This window comes from Procambarus clarkii, chromosome 87, assembly GCF_040958095.1.
Source record: "Procambarus clarkii isolate CNS0578487 chromosome 87, FALCON_Pclarkii_2.0, whole genome shotgun sequence".
Classification (NCBI taxonomy): domain Eukaryota; kingdom Metazoa; phylum Arthropoda; class Malacostraca; order Decapoda; family Cambaridae; genus Procambarus; species Procambarus clarkii.
In genome coordinates, this window is record NC_091236.1 from 5,058,382 (window position 1) to 5,073,995 (window position 15,614).

Here is a 15,614-nt window from a genome sequence, read left to right on the forward strand (position 1 = left end):
GCACAGGCGTTCAATAGGATGTTCAGGCGCTCAGTAGAATGCCCAGGCGCTCAATAGGATGCCCAGGTGCTCAATAGCATGCTCAGGCGCTCAATAGCATGCCCAGGCGCTCAATAGGATGCTCAGGTAATCACATGTGCTCCGTCAATGGGACAGGTAATAATCAGACTCCACATTCACACAAATATCTGTCACCAGAACAGGCAGAAAAACATAAGAAATGGATGACCAAAATGGCCGCTGTTTGTGGGTGTAGACACACAAGCCAGGACTCGGGCAAGTGTTCCTGTCAAGGGCCTCCACACATGGTTGCAAGGAATGCCCAGGGCACGGGTACTGGCACCTGGCCAGTGTCCGTGCGAGGTGGGTACTGGCGGATGGCGTCACGAGGCGACGCCTGGCGCCATGGTGAATGGCCCCCCATGGCAGGGGTTCGATATCCCTAAAACAAGGAAACTGGCAGATGAAATGGCAAGGGCCAAGAACTGGAACTCGATGCTGAAGACACGAATAGATGAAAGCAAGTATGTACACACACACACACACACACACACACACACACACACACACACACACACACACACACACACACACACACACACACACACACACACACACACATCACTGAGGTTTTTGCATTGTTTTATGCGCAGGAAATATTTCTGGCGGGTAGTAAACGGTCTCACAAGTTTTAAGAAACATTTACCGAGACAAGGAGAGGATGTTCCTCCTCTCTACTTAAGTGTTTTACTGTGTTGCTGCAGTGGTGGTGAGTGCTCCCGCTGCTGAGTGAGGGAGAGAGGGAGGGAGGGAGAGAGAGAGAGAGAGAGAGAGAGAGAGAGAGAGAGAGAGAGAGAGAGAGAGAGAGAGAGAGAGAGAGAGAGAGAGAGAGAGAGAGAGTAACAGTAACATTACAATGAGTGGTTGGACAGTAACATTACAATGAATGATTGGACAATCACTTTACAGTGAATGGTTGGACAATTACATTACAATGAGTGGTTGGCGACTAACATTACAATGATTTGTTGGTCAAGAACATTACAATGACTTGTTGGTCAAGAACATTACAATGACTTGTTGGTCAAGAACATTACAATGACTTGTTGGTCAAGAACATTACAATGACTTGTTGGTCAAGAACATTACAATGACTTGTTGGTCAAGAACATTACAATGACTTGTTGGTCAAGAACATTACAATGACTTGTTGGTCAAGAACATTACAATGACTTGTTGGTCAAGAACATTACAATGACTTGTTGGTCAAGAACATTACAATGGGTGGTTGGACAATAACATTATAACGAGTTGCTGGTCAATAATATTACAATGAGTGATTCACCATAACATTATAATGAGTGATCAATACAAGCCTCGTGGAGAGTCCATTGTATTTTGTTCTTAGCTTCTTGCTTGTAGAAACCAAAATTAACCAAAGACTCATTTAAAATCAATGTTTTTTTTAAATAAAATGTGCAATAAATGCTCCCTAAAAATGCTTATAAAACACATCAGGGGAAAGAAATATATCCCTTGATATATATATATATATATATATATATATATATATATATATATATATATATATATATATATATATATATATATATATATATATATATATATATATATATATAAATTCTCATTCAAGATTCAAAAGTTATGAATTTCCGTTTTCTTTGAGGGGGAACACCTCAGATCTACAGGGCCGAGCGTGACAGATTACTCTGTTGTTAGTTTTCCTTAACTGGCGATTACTTTGGGGAGTAGGAGACGGAAAACGGGGCGAAGGAAGGAAGGAACTGAGTTAGGAAGAAGAAGAGAACGAGAGGGGAAAGGATAGAGACTGAGGGATAAAGGTTAGTCATTGGTTACATGATGACTATTTAGTTTTGTGTTTAAATAACTACAATGTGCTACACAGCACTTATAGGCAAGCACTAACAGGTGGGAGATGACGTAGTATCGTGCGGATATGAGCTGGTCCCAGCGCTACGAGAAGGGTCTAAGACCTGAGAAATTATTTACCTGTCTATGGCATCGCTACGCTTTCAACAAACTTAACTTAACCTATCCTAACCCATCGTAACTTAGACCAACCCAACCTAACTTAACCCGCTCACCCCCGCCAGTGATTTGGTCTGTGTTCCAGTCCTTGCCAGAGAGGATTGACTGGGTACCAATCCTTAACTATTCGTCTCTGTTCACCCAGCAATAATTCACCCAGAACATACACTACTTGTAGGTAGTGTACATACATTATCTGCCCATAGTGCATGTACATTGTTATTGTTCTGATGGCTGGTTGGTGTGTGTTGTGATGGCTGGTTGGTGTGTGTTGTGATGGCTGGTTGGTGTGTGTTGTGATAGCTGGTTGGTGTGTGTTGTGATGGCTGGTTGGTGTGTGTTGTGATGGCTGGTTGGTGTGTGTTGTGATGGCTGGTTGGTGTGTGTTGTGATGGCTGGTTGGTGTGTGTTGTGATGGCTGGTTGGTGGTAAGGAATTATGTATGTGAGGTAGTTGTAAGTCGTATATCAGCTGTGACAGGTATAGCGATGTGGTATATCAGCTGTGACAGGTATAGCGATGTGGTATATCAGCTGTGACAGGTATAGCGATGTGGTATATCAGCTGTGACATGTATAGCGATGTGGTATATCAGCTGTGACAGGTATAGCGATGTGGTATATCAGCTGTGACAGGTATAGCGATGTGGTATATCAGCTGTGACAGGTATAGCGATGTGGTATATCAGCTGTGACAGGTATAGCGATGTGGTATATCAGCTGTGACAGGTATAGCGATGTGGTATATCAGCTGTGACAGGTATAGCGATGTGGTATATCAGCTGTGACAGGTATAGCGATGTGGTATATCAGCTGTGACATGTATAGCGATGTGGTATATCAGCTGTGACAGGTATAGCGATGTGGTATATCAGCTGTGACAGGTATAGCGATGTGGTATATCAGCTGTGACATGTATAGCGATGTGGTATATCAGCTGTGACAGGTATAGCGATGTGGTATATCAGCTGTGACAGGTATAGCGATGTGGTATATCAGCTGTGACAGGTATAGCGATGTGGTATATCAGCTGTGACAGGTATAGCGATGTGGTATATCAGCTGTGACAGGTATAGCGATGTGGTATATCAGCTGTGACAGGTATAGCGATGTGGTATATCAGCTGTGACAGGTATAGCGATGTGGTATATCAGCTGTGACAGGTATAGCGATGTGGTATATCAGCTGTGACAGGTATACTGATGCGGTATATCAGCTGTGACAGGTATAGTAGCGATGTGGTGGGGATTGAACAGTTAATAACACCAATCTTACCCGAGCAGAGCGACATACACAATATAGGATTGTTGACACTATGCCTACTCTTGTTTTATTATTATTTTTTATATATTTTGTAATATATATGACCATTGAAATTGAGCTTGTTGTCAGTGGGAACACCAAGGAGAGTTTGTTCAGCTCTGCTCGCAGTGTGTAGAATGTTTTTTTTTTCTATTAGACAAATTAGCTTATGTCAAAATATTATTTAACATGTTGACCACACCACACACTAGAAAGTGAAGGGACGACGACGTTTCGGTCCGTCCTGGACCATTCTCAAGTCGATTGTGTTATTTAACACGTTTTTTCAATGTTAAGTGTGAGTTTGGTAGTAGTTAGTCACATGTGGACTGTTCAGTATTCACTGTGTCGGATTATCTGGGTAAATGATTCAGAAAATGTAGAGTGTATCCTCAGGAAATATTCCAGGCTTCAGGTGTGGCCTGGAATGTGGGAATACATCACAGACAGACAGGTATATATGACAGAGATGAGTGGACCAGGTATATACACTCCCCTGTGTTAATTGGCAGGGTGGGAGAAATTAACAAGATGGTTATTCAGGTTAATTAACGTCAAATACCTTTACGAAAGTCAACAAAACCCACCACGGGGTTCACAAAGTTTTTGCCCAAGGATTCCATATATCATATTAATCCCATTTACAAGCCATAGTTGTTGACATTAGTGAAGCCTCCACTTTTATGGACTGGGATTACTACACCTTTTTTTTAACAAAATCAGGAAGGCTCAGAATCCTTGTGATTCAACCCCGGTCCCATAACACTTGAGATATTTTTTGTTTAGAAATGTGAAATGATATTTCCAGCGACTCACAAAAGATGGTCTGGGTTCTTTGTGAGAGAAGATGGTCTCTTGCAGCCGGCTAGTCCCATCAACTAGGTGGAGTGGGGGATGGGGAGGGTGATGGGGCAAGGGGGGGGGGGGGAGAAGCGGTGAGGACGAGGATAGTAATGGAGTGAAAGGGGATGATAATAATGGTGGTGTGGGATGGGGTGTGATGGGAGGGTAGAAGTGGTAATGGGAAGGGAATAAGCTGTAGGGGATTTTTTAAACTTGGAGGGATAGGGCTCTCCCCCCCTGTTTCCCAGGGGAGGGGGGGGGAGGGGCTGTACCCCTATCCACGGGGTACAGTGGGGTACAGGGGCTGTTTCCCTCTGAACCCCCAAGGGGGGGGGGGACATGCCACGGTTTACAGGACTCGGGGCAAGAGGGTGACAACCCCGGCTGGCAGTAAGGGTGTTCGTCAACTACCTATACCCTGGGCAGCAGACCCATGCAGCGTCCAGAGCTCTGCCAAATTTTCCTGGGGGTCTCCATCTCTCTCTAGTGGCCCCGACGAGGACAGAAAGCCGGCGGCTTGTCCATCGTTCCATTCCCGCATGACACAAACATGTTGGTAAAGGTTTTCTTTCACTTCATACAGCAATTCACCTAGCAGTAATTGGTACCAGGGAGTTAGCAAACTGTTGTGGGTGGCATCCTGGTAAATGTCGTCAGTAGTTGGCCCAAGGGACATCAATACCCTAATAAGCATCTGATAAATGTCTCCCCTTAGTCTCACACACTAACCAAATATACTAACCAAAACACACTATCCCTCCCATCCTGCCATCCCTCTCCCCCCACCCCAACCCCCCCACCCCCAACCACACCCCCCTCCCCCCCTCCAAACAGCCTCCAACTCCTCCCTGTCTCCCATTACCACTTCCGAGCTTTTATCAGTCTTTCCTGTGTCTCTCTTCCAGTATATGTTAAGATTGTTTGGTAAGACCTTTTAAAGTATTTGTATTTCATCCATTTAACTCTTTATAATCATGTTAACTTATCTGTATAGCCAATTTAATTTCCTTGTATATTCAGATTAATTAAACTTTTTAACCAATTTAAGTTCTCTTTATAGCCAATTTATGTTCTTTTAAGTCTTAATATAACTTATTTTAATCGACAATTTAACTTGTTTTTTATTGCCAATGTAACATTTCTTATTAAGCAATATAACTGAACTTAATGGTGAAATTAACTTGAATTAACAGTAAATTTAACTTGAAAGACAATTTAATTTGTCATTCCGTTTAACCTTTATCAATAGAGAATTTAACTCGTAATCTTAGCCAATTTAGCGTCTGGTTATTGACAATTTAAGTTCTCACTGAATGATTTATAAATCAATGGTTCAACCTATTTTAACCACCACATGAGACCCTACTCACAACACATAACTCTTTGTGGGAGTGATGGTCTCTGGAACTGTTTGGTGACCCAGGATGGGTTGGTCTGTGTTGTGTTTGTGTCTTGGTTGTGTTCTGTTTGTGTCTTGTTTGTGTTTTGATTGTGTCTTGTTTGTGTCTTGTTTGTGTCTTGGTTGTGTCTTGTTTGTGTCCTGTTTGTGTTATGTTTGTGTCCTGTTTGTGTCTTGTTTGTGTCTTGTTTGTGTCCTGTTTGTGTTCTGTTTGTGTTCTGTGTCCTGTTTGTGTATGTTTGTATATACAGCTCTTTGCTGTTGTTTGTATATTCGCCTGTTTGTATTTGTATTCCTGATTGTGCTGCTAAGGGCATTTATAAACACGCAAACACAGATAAACACAAAACAAACAAATTGGCAGGAAAAGTTGGTGGCAAACAAAAAAACAAAGAAATGACAGATAAAGACTCATAGACAGCGACAAATGTAAACAAAATAATATCCCAAACGGGCCAGAGAAAAACACAAACAAACAAACACACACAAACAATCGGTAAAACAAACAGATTTTTCTCTCCTGGAATCTCTGGCAAACGTCAAAAGGGGAAATAGAAAACGGGAACTTTGTTTCAGGTCTAACTTCTTCATTTTTAAGTAGATATCGAGACTGTTTTTAATTGGTCATGGCAATCAGAGAATATCGACGTCATCGCTCTCCATTTTCTTTTCTCCGACAGGACAAAATTAACGCCGGATCACGAAGATTTAATTTTGACGTTTTTTTGGGTCTCCAATAAAGGGTATGCAAATGAGGAGAAAGTTAATGTTTAGCTCAACCCCTCGGAGTATCTCGTGAGTAATGGTGAATATGTCTCAACCTTTATGTCGTGGGGAATGGCACTGTATTAATGCTATAACTCACACGGGAGAGAGAGAGCGAGAGAGAGAGAGAGAATCATCTATCTTGAGGTTATCTTGAGATGATTTCGGTGCTTTTTTTTTTTTTTGTGTCCTCGACCAGGCCTCCACCCCTAGGAAGCAGCCCGTGACAGCTGACTAACACCCAGGTATCTATTTTACTGCTAGGTAACAGGGGCATAGGATGAAATAAACTCTGCCCATTGTTTCTCGCCGGCGCCTGGGATCGAACCCAGGACCACAGGATCACAAGTCCCGCGTGCTGTCCGCTCGGCCGACCGGCTCCCCTACTAATCCCCTAAGGATTACTGCCTTTTAACTCTACAACCATTACTGTTGGTTTCCTGTTGTTGGCAACAGGAAGCCTGCTTGGCTCATCCAAGGGTCCCCAACTACTCGTAACTATCCTGGGATGCAACCCACGATTACTGCCTAACTACCACAGAGGGAACAGTGGTATCAGGTGAAAAATTTTTGTTTATCCCCTCCTCCAATGCTTATTTGCACAAGTAAATTATTTAATGCCTCGCTTTGTTATCAGGCGACTTGGGAGATAGTTTAATTAGATCATTAATTAAACAAATATGTTCGTGGAGGCTGGGGCACTAAATATGGTAAGGAGACGAGACTGAAGGAGTTTCCTTATATTTCGTATCGTAGCCAGTCTTGCTGACCGGATCCGGAGACGTCGTCTCGACGTATTGAAACCCAAAACTACAACAAGTAATAATCATATTGATTGAGGAGAATTAATTAGAATTTAATAATTGTATTAAATGTGCGAGACAAATGTAAAAAAAAAATATTCTTTATCATAAAAAAAGAGATAATTGAAACACAAAAATAGGTCCAATATATACATAGTTCAGGGTTAATGTTCATGATGTTATTCTTATATGTTGAATTGATATAGTTATATGTCTTTCAATCAATCAGCTCGAGGCTAATGTTGTTGAATTCAGCACCTCCACTGGAGGTCCCCAAGTCTCTTAAACGACCAAGTAATGCATTCGAGGCCATTCTTTTTGTGACACTGGGGTGACACTTTTGTGACACTTTTGTGACACTTGGGGGTGACACTATAACTATGCTGCTTTAATAATTTTTTCCTACGCCTATACCGATAATACACCTCATCATAGTAATTACAAAGGGATCAGTGAGACGCATCCATTAACACGTACACCTACGCTAAGGTCTACGTAGAAATGCTGCGTAGACCTATGCTAATTTGTAATCAACATTTTATTTTGGGTGGTGAGGGGATTATACCCACATTTCTAAATACGACCAGTTTGTCAAATGAAGTGTATGGCACGTTCACCAGTGTATGGCCAGTGCACCTTCACCAGAGAATGGCACCACCAACCTATATGGGTTAGATCAATTCCGTTCTAGAGTCAGCATTATATAATGATTTCATTGCTTGGCTTACAGGCGCATTTCTAATAGATTCGGGGAAGTGTAACTTACTACCATTCTCATATATCTTGATCCTTTCCTCAACAAATTCTGGGACCCAGACAAGCAAAGCCACAAAATACCATTGAAGAACACAGGCGGATTGAACTCTAATGTGGCGGCTCCAATAAAATTACTACACATTTGATCAAACGTTTGATGGCTTCCTATAAACACTAAACTTAAAATAATTTATGGACAGAACTTTGATCTAAAAGCGTTGGAGTTTCATTACTTTATCTATCAATAGAGAACTTAGAAGATGGAACAAAGACTTTCAAGGTGATAATTAAGGTTTAAAGTCTCTGGTCAAGGTTCTGGACCTCATCAACATACCTGTAACAGAATTAATCAGTAATATACTAAATAAAAACATAATTTAGAAAATCAACTCCATATATAAGTTACTTAACACAGTAGATAGAAGCTTCATGACGAATGTTTGAGTATAAAAATTACACTTAAAATTAAGGTTGTTTTCTTTAAGTAAGAGTTTAATTAATTCACTAATGGTGGATGCAGGTAAATCTAAATTAAATTGAATAGTTTTTTGAAGTGAGTTTCCAATAAATCATCCACAGAATCATTGTAAACAGAGCTGTCTCGTTAAACCTCACAACGTCCCAGAACTAAGAGGCATAAGTTACGAGGAAAGGCTGCGTGAAATGGGATTTCCAGTGTCTCCCGACACTAGAAGACAATAAGGGGAGACATGATCACTACCTACAAAATTCTCAGAGGAATTGACAGGGAAGATAAAGATAAACTTTTAACACTGGTGGTACGCGAACAAGGGAACACAAGAGGAAACTTAGTACCCAAATGAGCCACAGGAACACTAGAAAGAACTTTTTCAGTGTCAGAGTAGTTAACAGATGGAATGCATTAGGCAGTGATGTGGTGGAGGCTGACTCCATACACAGTTTCAAGTGTTGATATGATAGAGCCCAATAGGCTCAGTAATCTGTACACTAGTTGATTGACAGTTGAGAAGCGGGGACCAAAGAGCCAGAGCTCAACCCCCGTAAGCACAACTAGGTGAGTTCATTTAAAATCTAGGCCTACCCTCGACCTACCTATGAGCGTCACGTACCCGAAACCATTCCCTCTGCCAGCAGTAAGGATTAACCATCTTATTCAGATTGGTGCCTGTACACCAAACAGTCTACTGTTGCCTCTACACCCAGCACAATGGTGTCTGGTGTGGAGTGTATACAGTTTACCATGCTACCCCACGCCTGACACTCCCATCTACACCTGTACCCACTCTTTCTCTCTCTCGAGTGAACAATTCTCTCTTCCTCTCTTTGCTCCTCCGTCTTCTTCCTCTTCCTTTCTCTCCTCTCGAATCTCTCCTTCCCTCTTCCTTTCGTGCATGTATCCAGACTTGTTCATTATAATTTTCTGCTCGAGAGAAAAATGATGAGTCTTACTGAAAGGAGCTCGCCCTCCACGACCCCTGGCTGGGAGGGGTGTGGAATGGGACAAGACTGTGTTTACCCTCCCTCTCTCTCTCTCCCCTATATCATACATTTTTAGTTATCGATCTTATCTCTCTATTCCTTAATTCGCAGACATGCTCATGTGATGCTTTAACAGGCGTCCAACCCACCCTGAAAATTAATGCATTTATTCTGCAATGCAGTTATATAACAATGCAACTTGACCCCAATATATATACTTATTCAACAATGCCATTATATGTTGTTAGTGCACAGCTTTAGAGCAAAATGCAGGTCTATAACAATGTACTTATACATCTAAATACTCTTATTTTATGTCCAAAATAAACCATGTGGAACCTGTCAAACTTCTTTGAGTATTGAATAATATTAAACTGTAACTATTGGCGGAGAATAGTTCTAGTCCCAGAACTAAGAGGCATGAGTAATGAGGAAAGGCTGCGTGAAATGCCCCTCACGACACTGGAAAACTGAAGAGTAAGGGGAGACATGATCACTACCTACACAGTTCTCAGAGGAATTGACAGGGTAAATAAGGAAAAACTGTTTAACACTGGTGGTACGCGAACAAGGGGAAACAGGTGGAAACTGAGTACCCAAATGAGCCACAGTGACGTTAGAAAGAACTTTTTCAGTGTCAGAGTAGTTAACAGATGGAATGCATTAGGCAGTGATGTGGTGGAGGCTGACTCCATACACAGTTTATAATGTAGATATGATAGAGCCCAGTAGACTCAGGAATCTGTACACCAGTTGATTGACAGTTGAGAGGCGGGACCAAAGAGCCAAAGCTCAACCCCCGCAAGCACAACTAGGTGAGTACACACACACGGTTGGCCACGCCCATCCCTCAGGTGGGCCACGCCCATCCCTCAGGTGGGCCACGCCCATCCCTCAGGTGGGCCACGCCCATCCCTCAGGTGGGCCACGCCCATCCCTCAGGTGGGCCACGCCCATCCCTCAGGTGGGCCACGCCCATCCCTCAGGTGGGCCACGCCCATCCCTCAGGTGGGCCACGCCCATCCCTCAGGTGGGCCACGCCCATCCCTCAGGTGGGCCACGCCCATCCCTCAGGTGGGCCACGCCCATCCCTCAGGTGGGCCACGCCCATCCCTCAGGTGGGCCACGCCCATCCCTCAGGTGGGCCACGCCCATCCCTCAGGTGAGCCACGCCCATCCCTCAGGTGGGCCACGCCCATCCCTCAGGTGGACCACGCCCATCCCTCAGGTGGGCCACGCCCATCCCTCAGGTGGGCCACGCCCATCCCTCAGGTGGGCCACGCCCATCCCTCAGGTGGACCACGCCCATCCCTCAGGTGGGCCACGCCCATCCCTCAGGTGAGCCACGCCCATCCCTCAGGTAGGCCACGCCCATCCCTCAGGTAGGCCACGCCCATCCCTCAGGTGAGCCACGCCCATCCCTCAGGTGGGCCACGCCCATCCCTCAGGTGGACCACGCCCATCCCTCAGGTGGACCACGCCCATCCCTCAGGTGGGCCACGCCCATCCCTCAGGTGAGCCACGCCCATCCCTCAGGTAGGCCACGCCCATCCCTCAGGTGAGCCACGCCCATCCCTCAGGTGAGCCACGCCCATCCCTCAGGTAGGCCACGCCCATCCCTCAGGTGAGCCACGCCCATCCCTCAGGTGAGCCACGCCCATCCCTCAGGTGAGCCACGCCCATCCCTCAGGTGGGCCACGCCCCACCCTTCACTTGGACGGTCGGGGATTGAACGCCGACCTGCATGAAGGCAGACCGTCGCTCTACCGTCCAGCCCATCAGGTGACCCTGGGCTCCTGGTGGGGTTCACATACACTACTTTCCCACACCCCGAACACCTTGTTGAGGCAGGGTGGGGGCTCTGGTGGCTAGGAGCCGCTCATCCACTATATTATCGTCTCAAAGAAGGAATTTTGGGCCTTTTTGGTGTCCATTAGAGTTAAATCCCGCTCCGTGCAGTCGTTACTGCAAATCACCTTCTGCCAGCTGTCTTTGTCAATGGAAAAGATCACCATAGTTCCGTACACAAGCCCGGTAATTAGGCCCAACACGGTTAAGACCTTCACAACCTTCCACAAGACACAAAGTAACCATAAAATCGCTCTTCTCACGGTGGCAAGGAAGCGTTTATTGTTGGTGTGCGGGGAGGTGGAGGGCCCGTGGGTGAACCCTCCACTATCCTCCTCAAGACACGTTACACCGTAACTATTCTCCTTCTCCCAGGTGGTCGTGTCCTGGTCCTTCTCCCAGGTCGTGGTCGTGTCACGATCTTCGCCGTAGATTCTACCGTTTCTTAATCTCATCTTAGATCTTATACTTAATTGTTAAGTAAATAATAATAAATCAAGTTGTGACGCTGCCTCTACAGTGAACTATCATAGTTAGTGATAATTTAGTTAGGTTGGAAAGGTATTGGGAGACGGAGAATAGCAGCAGGAAGTGTGTGAGAATTAATATCTGGTACAAGTGTTGTAGTGTGATAGTGACATGAGAGGAGTACAGTACAAGAGAGAGAGAGAGAGAGAGAGAGAGAGAGAGAGAGAGAGAGAGAGAGAGAGAGAGAGAGAGAGAGAGAGAGAGAGAGAGAGAGAGAGATAGAGAGAGAGAGAGAGACAGACAGACAGACAGAGAGAGAGAGAGAGAGAGAGAGAGAGAGAGAGAGAGAGAGAGAGAGAGAGAGAGAGAGACAGACAGACAGACAGACAGACAGACAGACAGACAGACAGACAGAGAGAGAGAGAGAGAGAGAGAGAGAGAGAGAGAGAGAGAGAGAGAGAGAGAGAGATCCCATGATGCATATCGTACAGAAAGAGACAGTTATGCTAATTACCACCTTCCCCCCCCATAACAGCCCAACAACCTGGTGAGCGGCTTTGATCACCACCGCGGCGTCAGTGTAGGGAGGCTAATCACCCCTGACATAACCACTGATTAAAGAGGCAGCAGAGCAGGTGACGCCCCTAAGCAGAACACATATATACACCGAGAAGTGTGTGTATACATACACATCCCATATCTCCCTGTGTATACCCTGCCAGTTTACAATACTTCTGGAATATGTGTCCAGAGGGCGAAATATATATACCTGCGGGTTTGGTGGGTAAACTAGCGTCATTATCCTATTAACTATCCTGCAGTTAATAGCCACAATACTATCATACAATATGCAGACGATGTGGTGCAGTGGTAAAACACTCATTCGGCATTTCGGGAGTGCGTTGGCCTGGGTTCGTATCCTGGCCAGGGAGGATTGACTGGGCGCCAATCCTTAACTGTAGCCTCTGTTTTCCAGCAGTGAATAGGTACCTGGTTATTAAACGATTTGGCGAGTCGTATTCTGGGGGATAAAATTGAATTAAGGACTTGTTCGAAACGCTATGCGTGCTAGTGGCTTTACCCTAGGAGGTGAAGGGTAGGGAAGGTGGTGAAGGGTAGGGAAGGTGGTGAAGGGTAGGGAAGGTGGTGAAGGGTAGGGAAGGTGGTGAAGGGTAGGGAAGGTGGTGAAGGGTAGAGAAGGTGGTGAAGGGTAGAGAAGGTGGTGAAGGGTAGAGAAGGCGGTGAAGGGTAGGGAAGGTGGTGAAGGGTAGAGAAGGTGGTGAAGGGTAGGGAAGGTGGTGAAGGGTACGGAAGGTGGTGAAGGGTAAGGAAGGTGGTGAAGGGTAGGGAAGGTGGTGAAGGGTAGAGAAGGTGGTGAAGGGTAGGGAAGGTGGTGAAGGGTAGGGAAGGTGGTGAAGGGTAGGGAAGGTGGTGAAGGGTAGGGAAGGTGGTGAAGGGTAGGGAAGGTGGTGAAGGGTAGAGAAGATGGTGAAGGGTAGGGAAGATGGTGAAGGGTAGGGAAGGTGGTGAAGGGTAGGGAAGGTGGTGAAGGGTAGGGAAGGTGGTGAAGGGTAGGGAAGGTGGTGAAGGGTAGGGAAGGTGGTGAAGTGCAGGAAAGGTAGTGAAGGGTAGGGAAGGTGGTGAAGGGTAAGGAAGGTGGTGAAGGGTAGGGAAGGTGGTGAAGGGTAGGGAAGGTGGTGAAGGGTAGGGAAGGTGGTGAAGGGTAGGGAAGGTTGTGAAGGGTAGGGAAGGTGGTAGAGGGTAGGGAAGGTAGTGAAGGGTAGGGAAGGTGGTGAAGGGTAGAGAAGGTAGTGAAGGGTAGGGAAGATGGTGAAGGGTAGGGAAGGTGGTAAAGGGTAGGGAAGGTGGTGAAGGGTAGGGAAGGTGGTGAAGGGTAGGGAAGGTGGTGAAGGGTAGGGAAGGTGGTGAAGGGCAGAAAAGGTAGTGAAGGGTAGGGAAGGTGGTGAAGGGTAGGGAAGGTGGTGAAGGGTAAGGAAGGTGGTGAAGGGTAGGGAAGGTGGTGAAGGGTAGGGAAGGTGGTGAAGGGTAGGGAAGGTAGTGAAGGGTAGGGAAGGTGGTGAAGGGTAGAGAAGGTAGTGAAGGGTAGGGAAGATGGTGAAGGGTAGGGAAGGTGGTAAAGGGTAGGGAAGGTGGTGAAGGGTAGGGAAGGTGGTGAAGGGTAGGGAAGGTGGTGAAGGGTAGGGAAGGTGGTGAAGGGCAGGGAAGGTAGTGAAGGGTAGGGAAGGTGGTGAAGGGTAGGGAAGGTGGTGAAGGGTAAGGAAGGTGGTGAAGGGTAGGGAAGGTGGTGAAGGGTAGGGAAGGTGGTGAAGGGTAAGGAAGGTAGTGAAGGGCAGGGAAGGTGGTGAAGGGTAGGGAAGATGGTGAAGGGTAGGGAAGGTGGTGAAGGGTAGGGAAGATGGTGAAGGGTAGGGAAGGTGGTGAAGGGTAGGGAAGATGGTGAAGGGTAGGGAAGTTGGTGAAGGGTAGGGAAGGTGGTGAAGGGTAGGGAAGGTGGTGAAGGGTAGAGAAGGTGGTGAAGGGTAGGGAAGGTAGTGAAGGGTAGGGAAGGTAGTGAAGGGTAGGGAAGGTGGTGAAGGGTAGGGAAGGTAGTGAAGGGTAGGGAAGGCGGTGAAGGGTAGGGAAGGTGGTGAAGGGTAGGGAAAGTGGTGAAGGGTAGGGAAGGTGGTGAAGGGTAGGGAAGGTGGTGAAGGGTAGGGAAGGTGGTGAAGGGTAGGGAAGGTAGTGAAGGGTAGGGAAGGCGGTGAAGGGTAGGGAAGGTGGTGAAGGGTAGGGAAGGTGGTGAAGGGTAGGGAAGGTGGTGAAGGGTAGGGAAGGTGGTGAAGGGTAGAGAAGGTGGTGAAGGGTAGAGAAGGTGGTGAAGGGTAGAGAAGGTGGTGAAGGGTAGGGAAGGTGGTGAAGGGTAAAGAAGGTGGTGAAGGGTAGGGAAGGTGGTGAAGGGTAGGGAAGGTGGTGAAGGGTAGGGAAGGTGGTGAAGGGTAGGGAAGGTGGTGAAGGGCAGGGAAGGTAGTGAAGGGTAGGGAAGGTGGTGAAGGGTAGGGAAGGTGGTGAAGGATAATTAAGGTGGTGAAGGGTAGGGAAGGTGGTGAAGGGTTGGGAAGGTGGTGAAGGGTAGGGAAGGTGGTGAAGGGTAGGGAAGGTGGTGAAGGGTAGGGAAGGTGGTGAAGGGTAGGGAAGGTAGTGAAGGGTAGGGAAGGTGGTGAAGGGTAGAGAAGGTAGTGAAGGGTAGGGAAGATGGTGAAGGGTAGGGAAGGTGGTAAAGGGTAGGGAAGGTGGTGAAGGGTAAGGAAGGTAGTGAAGGGTAGGGAAGGTGGTGAAGGGTAGGGAAGATGGTGAAGGGTAGGGAAGGTGGTGAAGGGTAAGGAAGATGGTGAAGGGTAGGGAAGGTGGTGAAGGGTAGGGAAGATGGTGAAGGGTAGGGAAGATGGTGAAGGGTAGGGAAGGTGGTGAAGGGTAGAGAAGGTAGTGAAGGGTAGGGAAGGTAGTGAAGGGTAGGGAAGGTGGTGAAGAGTAGGGAAGGTAGTGAAGGGTAGGGAAGGCGGTGAAGGGTAGGGAAGGTGGTGAAGGGTAGGGAAGGTAGTGAAGTGTAGGGAAGGTGGTGAAGGGTAGGGAAGGTAGTGAAGGGTAGGGAAGGTGGTGAAGGGTAGGGAAGGTGGTGAAGGGTAGGGAAGGTAGTGAAGGGTAGGGAAAGTGGTGAAGGGTAGGGAAGGTGGTGAAGGGTAGGGAAGGTGGTGAAGGGTAGGGAAGGTGGTGAAGGGTAGGGAAGGTGGTGAAGGGTAGGGAAGGTGGTGAAGGGTAGGGAAGGTAGTGAAGGGTAGGGAAGGTGGTGAAGGGTAGAGAAGGTAGTGAAGGGTAGGGAAGATGGTGAAGGGTAGGGAAGGT

At 46.6% G+C, this 15,614-nt stretch overlaps 1 protein-coding gene across 1 annotated transcript in view; it reads left to right on the forward strand.

Moving 5' to 3' along the window:
• Positions 1-405: 405 nt before the first annotated feature.
• Positions 406-15,614, forward strand: part of LOC138358871 (glycine, alanine and asparagine-rich protein-like) — a 32,542-nt gene continuing 17,333 nt past the window's right edge. Inside the window, exon 1 of the mRNA XM_069317222.1 lies at positions 406-524. Coding sequence (XP_069173323.1) covers positions 406-524 — 119 coding nt within the window. The remainder of the gene's footprint in view (positions 525-15,614) is intronic.